The 8,596-nt window shown below is 38.5% G+C and overlaps 1 protein-coding gene across 1 annotated transcript; it reads left to right on the top strand.

Annotated features, from left to right (window-relative positions):
- Nucleotides 1-3,718: 3,718 nt before the first annotated feature.
- On the top strand, nt 3,719-5,295 carry LOC133858798 (GTP-binding protein BRASSINAZOLE INSENSITIVE PALE GREEN 2, chloroplastic-like). The gene is made up of 2 exons (XM_062294254.1): nt 3,719-3,925; nt 4,354-5,295. Exon 2 carries the CDS (start codon nt 4,772-4,774, stop codon nt 5,228-5,230), a length of 459 nt encoding a protein of 152 aa, XP_062150238.1. The 5' UTR covers nt 3,719-3,925; nt 4,354-4,771; the 3' UTR covers nt 5,231-5,295.
- Nucleotides 5,296-8,596: the final 3,301 nt, after the last annotated feature.

Raw genomic sequence — 8,596 nt, 5'->3', positions numbered from 1 at the left:
ATATGCACCTGATCAATATTTATAAAAAAAATACTAGCACAGTGATAGCTTTCTTACCTCGGTTGCTTAAACTCTTATTTCGGTTCTTACTGTTGCGTATCGTCATATTGCGTTTGATCCATTGAAAATACTCTTGAAGTACTCTTTACACACAACCGTACAGTCCTATCATCTAATTTCCTTAATTAGAAAGGTCTCATCTAAAAACCCTACCTTAGTACCTAAACCCCAAATATGGGTAAAATAGACTCTTTTTTGCCCAATCATCGATCGTTCGTTGGAGCTATCAATTGTTCGATGCTTGGGATCGAACATTCGATATTTTGGTAGAACCCTTATTTTCTAAAAAGGTCCTAACGTATCCCATTCTAACACGATCCAAGGTCCTAGTCTAACTCCTAACACTATTCTAAGCATAACCTAGTCCTTAATACATGGTCCATACATCAAGGTTCCAACATTTCTAATCCACATCCAAACCAACAACACATTTACCATAATACATCTCTAAAACACATGGATCTACATTTAGTCTCTCTAAATAATAAGTTAACCATAATAAAACAATGAGATATCACATGCTTAGCAAAACTATAACCTATCCATTCAATAATCAAAATCAAACTTCTAACATTCATCCTAGAAACCTTAAACAATAAATCCATTTACCAAATACATACCCATATTACACCAATCTCAAAATAGTGAATTTATGTACCAATAATCATATAAAACTTCAAAAAACTTAAAGAGGAGAGTGTTAGAATCATACCCTTGAAGCTTGCTCTAAGCACACTTCATTCTCTTAATCTCCTATAAAAAAAACTTATATTCTCTTTCATTTATCTCTTTCTCTCTCTAAAGACTGCTAGGTAGTGTATGAGCGTTGGGGGTGCATACAATGAAACCTTAGCCCCAAAACAACCTTTAAATAGCCCATAAATCTGATATTTTCGAGTATGAGGCAAGATCGAATGTTTCCATGTTTCCTGTCGAACATTCGAGGATGACTTTTTTGAAGTTTGACCGCATCATACAGTGTTTAGTAAAGCAGAAATAACTTTTGCTACAGGTCTCGGAATTATGCGTGCAACCTCATTACAGAAAGCACTTTTGGAGATACAAATCATGGTAACCATTTCAATATTTTTGAGCATAATCTAATGCTTTTCCTCTTGAGATGGTGTTACTAGTGTTTTCATGCCCTTTAAGAATCCTACCTTGACCTTTGCACCATAATTGATCCCATAAGCATTATCCTAATAAGTTGTCTGTAGTTACCATGTATTTTCATTGGATTTATCAACATTACACTTCATTTCGCATTTTAATCTATGATTTTTAATGCAGAGTGTTACTCCTTCAAGCGCCATGAAGCAATGATGACACTATAACATACATTGGAGTAGGGATCTCGCAGAAGCAATGAGTAGGTCGATGAAAAGGGAGCTCAAACAACACATGCACGAAGGAAAGCCCAAGGTTAAAGCACGAAGAAGGTAGGAAAAAAGAAGTTAAATTGAATTTTGAGAAAAAAGGCCCCTTCTATAGGTATGACGTACACCTTTCAAAATTCAAAACCTCTCGCCTGCATAAGAGCACTAGTAGCAGTTACCCTATAGAGAAATGATTCCTACACTCATTTCTTACAACAGCTCCACAACAAGCTGACGTGGCTGGTAATATTTTATTATTTTTTTGTTTTGTTTTCATTTCTTTTTGTAAAAAAATAATAAAATATTAACAGCCACGTCAGCTTGTTGTGGGGCTGTTGTGAGAAATGAGTGTAGGGATCATTTCTCTACCCTATATTGGTTCCCTTCCCTATATTTAGGGAAAATTTCATGAAAAACATAAAAAAAAACCTCCCACAGCAGATGCCCTATATTTAGATGAGGGGGTTGGGAATGAATAGTGATTCCCAATGTATACATGTCTACTATTCATTCCCTATGTATTATTTTAATATAAAAGAAGTATAATTAATTGATATAGGGAAGAGAGAAAAAGTAGGAAAGAAAGAAAAAGAATAAAATAAGAGTAAAAAAATAATATTTAATTGATATAGGGAAAGGTAAGAGAATCTATTGTGGGGTATTTTTTTATAGGGAAACAAAAAGTAGTTTTGTTCCCTAAACATAGGGAAAATGGTTGGGAATCTGCTGCTAGTGCTCTAACACCTTTCACCACGTGGCATAAGGGAAAAGGTTTAGGGGACGCATGCATTGTACTCTGCATTAAATGCACGCACGTCCCTCAACTTGTCAATCATTGCCACTACTTTTGGGACTTGAAACAAGTAGATAAATTCAATAAGTGCACACATAGGCTTTGTCCTAGGTTAGAGAGAGAAGCTCCCGACTTTCTAGAGAGAGAGAAGCGTCTTTGGCTGTTTGTGGTGGGGGAGGGGGGCTTCACGCCTCCCTCCTCCTTTGGTTTCTTTGGTTTTTTGAGTGTTTGTTTTAGTCTCCCACCCTTTAGGGGTGTGGAAGTTTTGTCTCCTCGGTGTTGATCCGGAGGAGTTTATTTGTTTTGTCTAGTTTTAGTTTGTGGTGGCAAGAGAGTTCTCTGTGGAGGATGTCGGAGGGGCGTGGTTGATCTCGGTGTGTTCGACGGCGGAGTTTCAGTGGTATCGCTTTTCTTATGGTCGGATTTTGGTGGCTAGATCTACGTTTCTCCGTCGTCTTCTGGTGAACACGCGCCTTCTAGCCTCTTTCGCCGTCAGTCTCCGGTGCTTCTGCCGCTCTTCACGGCCGTGGGGTTTCTCGGTGGTCGGTACGTGGGCTTCACGCGCCAGTGCTTTCTTTCTGATTTGGGCGCGCGTGGGGCTTCAATCCGTGTGTTTTTTCGGCGTGTATGGTGGGGCTAGTGGCGATCGGAGGTTTTTCGGTGTTTGGGGGTTGAGGGGATGCTCTGGCGCCGGCGCGTGTGTTACACGCGCCGCCACTGACGGTGGCTCTCCCGGAAGACAGATTCCCCTTTGAGCTCTCCTGTGTTTTAATTTAGTTATGGGTTTCTCTGACAGTTTGCATTGTGCGTGTACTAATTCAATCTTTGGCTTTTGCCCAGTTTGTGTGACCGATTCCTTGTTCAAGTAAAGGTGTATGTCAACGCAGAGGCACCATTCTGTTGGTTGGATTTTTTTTAGTTGCAACTGTCTGTATTTATTTGAGTCTGACTCAAATTGCTTGTACACCTCGGGTGGATGATTGCTGGAATGTATGTAGTCTGAAATGTTTGTTGTAATGGTTGATTATATCAATGAAAGTTCAACTTTCCTTCAAAAAAAAAAAATAAAAAAATGCACACATTAATCATTGATGCCTGCCTCGAGAACAAAAAAAAAAAAAACTGACAAGCACAATCAATGCGCTACTACTACTCACAAGCCTCGAATATCGGTCACACTTGACATATTATGATATGCTTCCTAAACTTGTCCAAAAGACTACCTCAAATGAAGAGAGAGTTAAAAAGAATTTGATGAAGCAAAAAACCTATTAGAGCATCAGTATTGAACTCTCTAATTTGAACTTTTCACCAAATATTAGAAAAAGTTGTCAAAAATACCTCTGTATTGAACTCTCTATTCTTTCTCCAAACTACCTCATGTCAGAAAACCTCTCTAAATTTAACCCTCACAACTCTTACGCCATTCAATAAAAAATATCATTTTATTCTGCTTCCCGCACTTTTCCTTGCCTTCTGTCTTCCCTTTCATTTCTCTCAAGTGCCTTCCGTCTTCACTTTCTCCCCATTTGCTCAAAGAAAGTCTAAGAGGACCTTTTGAAAATCTGGATATGGACAGTATAGATCCGAACGTTCGTCGGTGGTCTCCATGTCCTCTACCATCTGATCCCTCCCCCTCCTCACCTTCCTCTTCCTCCTCCTCTCCTCTGCGTTCGCCTCCGAGTCAGATCACAAGGTAAAGTTGCTCTCTCTGTTCCTCTACCTCTAGTTCCTCTCTCTGATGGAGGCAGAAGGTTTTGTGTGTCTGTTTATTGAAAAAATAAGGAAAGAAAAATTAAAAGCAGCATAAAAAATTTGGTGAAGAATAAGTAGTTTCGATTGGGAGTTTCGTGGTTTTGGATGATTTTGTTTGTGGGGTGTTCATTTTTTGGAAGAATCGAGACTTGGTGGAAAGGAAATTGGGGATTTTACTGGAAAAAAAATTCATGGGTCTGGTGGGATTTGGGCTAATTTGTGGAACTTAAAAGTGGGTAGGTGATAATTTTGGGGTTTTGGTCATAATTTTTGATTTGTAAGTTTGATTCTGTCTCTTTCCACTTCTACAAATTGGGTGGTACTGTGTTGGTGTTTGGCTGATTGTGATGGGATTGTTTTTTTTTGTAGGAAAATTTGATGTCCATACAGTTAAGGGGTTTGTGAATGGCATTGAGGGTGAACTTGATGAGAGTGATGAGGGGGAAGATGATTTAGAAATTGGGGATTAGTTTGATTGGGATTCTAATGAATTGGAAGCTAAGTTAATGGAGGAAGAGGATGAGGAAAAGCTGGATTTGGATGGATTTGCCCCGGCGGGGGTTGGTTATGGTAATATTAATGAGGACACAATTGAGAAGGTGAAGAAGAATAAGGTGCCGAAAGCGGAGAAGAAGAAGATGGCTAGGGAGGCTCAGAAAGAGAAAGAAGAGGTAACAGTGTGTGTGCTCGGTGTCATTCACTGAGGAATTATGGGCAGGTGAAGAACCAAACGGCTGAAAACTTGATACCAGATTTTGATTTTGATAGGTTGATCGCTACCCGGTTGATGAAACCCACTGGGGATGCCAGCACTATTGTTGTGGTTATGGTTGTTGATTGTGTTGATTTTGATGGCTCTTTCGCGAAACGGGCAGCAAAATCGTTGTTTAAGGCATTGGAAAGAGCCAGGGATGACCTGAAGCTTGGCAAAAGGTTACCAAAGCTTGTTCTTGTGGCTACAAAGGTGGATCTCCTGCCATCGCAAATTCCACCTGCTAAGTTAGATAGATGGGTTCGGCATCATGCTAAGGCTGGAGGTGCCCCAAAGATCAGTGGGGTTTATTTGGTTAGTTCCCGGAAGGATTTGGGTGTGAAGAATCTGTTGTCCTTCGTCAAGGAATTAGCTGGTCCTCGAGGGAATGTGTGGGTAATTGGGGCTCAGAATGCTGGCAAGTCTACTCTAATCAATGCACTTGCAAAGAAAGAAGGGGCAAAAGTTGGATTAAGAGAGTTGGCTAGTTGTTAGTGCAATTTTGATGTTCATGAAAGTAGTTAGTTAAAGTAGTTATTCTCAAAACTAATAAAAAATAATATATAGTTAAAATAGAGAAATATTTGGAGAGTTTGATGTAGAAGCTACTTTAAAAGTGATGGATAAAATAAGAAAAGTAGATTGTTTGGCTTAAATTTGGAGAAAAATTTGGAGAGCTTGATAATGATGCTCTTAGAATTCCCGTAGCTCGGATCAAGCCACACACCGAACATGGGAATTGAGGGGCAATAGGTGGACTGATTTACCAAAGGGCCACCTGGCCTCCAACCGATACAGGCCCACTTGAAGGAAAGACCCAATACCAATTGATGTGCCCCTGGTCCTTGGAAAACGGTCCAAAGCCCTATTGTCAGGAGGCCCTTCCAACATAATGATGCCACGTGCTCCAAGGCTTATACTACGAAAGGTCTCCAGGAACCATGATACCTACGGCTTGCTTACATACCACAATTATGGTAATCATTTTATGTTCTTTTCATATATTCAATATTCTCCCTATTTGGTATTCTTGACAAATATTTTGTATCTTCCCAATTTTGAATGCTTTCAATATATCTTGCACATGCCTTATTAGGCATTCCAAACTTGTCAACTTCAACCTCTATAGGGTCATCGTAGATTTGCGATTTCAAAAAATGTTTTTTTTTTTTTTTGTTTTCAGTTTGGCCTTTAAAATTGCAACTTAGCCTTTAAAATTTGTGCGTTTTAAAAAAAGCACCCATTGCATGCGATTTGAAAACACAAATTTTTTACGTTTTCAATTGCAATTTTTTAAAAACTCAATCCCAAAAGATCAATTTTTTGCGATTTGGTTTTAAATTGTATTTTATGTCTACAAATTTACAATGCCAGCGCACCCGTAGTCATGGTAATAGGTATATGCTACGCAATTTTCTCTTCTATCTCTGTATTTTACTCCCCCCTTTTCAGGAGTTTTTTTTTTTTTTTGATTTAAAGTTCCTTCCAATATATATAAAGGAGACCAAAAGGTCAAATGTCCAGGGTTATAAAGATTATCTGATAAACCAAGTTAGAGGCACATGAGTAAAGTTTCTCCACCTAGGTAAAGTCAAACTAAAACCATTACAAACCACATCAACTACAAATTCTACCTAGACAACATAATGGTGCCTCAACGTGACATAAACCTTTACTTGATCTAGGAGAAGACACACATTTTGAGCTAAAAAAGAGCTTTTACATACTAGATTTGATCTTAAAAGCAAAGCAAGCTGTAAGAGGACTACAAAAAACAAATAAAACTAAGATCCATCATAAACGGTTGATGCAGAAAAATCGGGCTCCCTTCAAAAACTCCCGTAGAAAGTGCGCCTTGAAAGGAAAAAACACCTAAACCCTGAAAATTCCCCCATTTTCGGATGGTGAGAGGAACTTAACCGCACATCATCCTGCACGAACTGCTCCTGCAATTGCCAATAGGCTAACTGCTCCACGAAAAGTGCTCCATGAACGGCTCCAACAGTTGCAGATATGCAAACTGCTCCACGGACTGGATGAGGACATCATCTTGTATACGAGTGGCCCCTGCAGGAAATCATCCACCACGCTGAAAGACACGAGAAAAACCCCCTAACGCCTAAAACCCCCATGCTGTCATCACCCTTCCCCATTCTGTCATCACCTTGAAGCCTAGCCTCCGTCGCATGGCATCTTGCTTCTTCCACTGGAGTCCCAATTGGATGAAACAAACAAACCAGCAGATCCACGTAAAACCAAGATTGGGATGTGAGAGTTACACTCTCAGCCAAAGTCTCCTGCTGGCCTGCCACTTTCGCCTTGACTCCAATAAGTCTCCTTAGCCTCACATACGACAAAAGGAGCAAAAACCTCAGAGGATTCACGTAAATGATTCATTGCCAGCGCCCAAGAATATAGGAGATACACGAAGCCAAGAGGCCAAATTGCAGTTATGAATGCTCTCCCTGGCGAATGTACCGGTGCCCAAACAACCCACAACACCATGATGAATCACATTACACCACACTGGAACAAAAACAATTTCGCTCAAGATCATGAAAACAGTCATCCTAGAACAAAAACGAACTACAAAGAAAGAAATCTACATCTCCATCCTAGAACAGGACGACACAAAAACTACATTCTCCTCCAAGAGGACTACAGTGCCCTAAGAGAAGAAAACTCCATACTAATTTCTAAAAAAACAAACACAACACCGTGGGAGGAGGGAAACATAGTGCTTCACCCCTCTTCAACAAAACAAAACTTTTTTCCCTTTGCACTCTCGGAAAATAACTGTTACAGAGCGTTTGAAGATTATTCCAATTCTGTTGTGAGGCGTTCTTACTAGTCTCACCAAATTTTACTCACCAAAATAACTAAAAAACACTTTTTTCTATTTTGGTGAGCCACTTTATTAAAATTTTCCCAGCAGCCTCACCATTTTAACTAGTCAATATTCACTATTCCATTTAAATAATAATTTTTTTTTATATTTATTTATTTTTTCTCTATATAATCTTTTTACAAAAAATCATTCATATCCATAAAATAAGGACATTATCGTGTGAGAGATGGGAGATGGGAGAAGAAAATGAGAGAAAAAAGGAAAAAAGTGTGCTACTCATATTAGAGAGAAAGGTGAAACAAAATTTGGTGAGTGGGTTGTTGAGTGAAAATGCCTCATCTAAATTTGGTTCGTAATTTCAGTCATCAAATTTTTTTGGGTAAAATGGTGAGGCTGCTGGGAGTAGTTTTTCAGGATTTTCATCAAATTGGCTCACCAAAATAGCTAAAAAACTATTTTGGTGAGGCTACTAGAAACGCTCTCACAATGAGCTCTTTAATATTTGATTTTCTCTAAAATTTTAACAAAATCCACAAAAACTGCCACAAGCTTTTGACGGTTAACTTAATCAATAAAAAATAGTATTTATTTAAAGTAGAAAAAAATTTAAAAAGTTTGTTGTTTAATAGTTTTAAAAAATGACAAGATAAATCGGAGCTCAAACATCTATTAGTGATATGAGCTGAGTTAAGGTAGTTTGTTATTCTATTCTATTTTATTAAATCAATCTTATTCTATTTCATAAAATCACTCTTTTAAAAATAAAATTATTAATAAAATTTAAATATTGATTTTATTTTTACAGAGCTCGTTGTAAATCCTCCTCTTCCACGTTCGGCAAGCTTCTTCGCCTATTTTCTGTCCCCCTGCAGGTTTCTACGGCTGATGTTCGTCGGGGGGTTAATTTATTTATTTAATATCAAAATATCCGAAAACATTGACTTTGACGTACCAAAGGGACATCATATATTGAATTAATAAATATAGTAAAAAGAAATATACGAAAATACTGT

The sequence above is a fragment of the Alnus glutinosa genome, chromosome 1, assembly GCF_958979055.1.
Source record: "Alnus glutinosa chromosome 1, dhAlnGlut1.1, whole genome shotgun sequence".
Lineage (NCBI taxonomy): Eukaryota > Viridiplantae > Streptophyta > Magnoliopsida > Fagales > Betulaceae > Alnus > Alnus glutinosa.
This window is presented reverse-complemented; position numbering and strand designations above follow the sequence as displayed.

Excerpts from the sequence above, each read along its gene's own strand:
- LOC133858798 (XM_062294254.1), top strand. The coding sequence starts at position 4,772 with ATGAAACCCACTGGGGATGCCAGCACTATTGTTGTGGTTATGGTTGTT.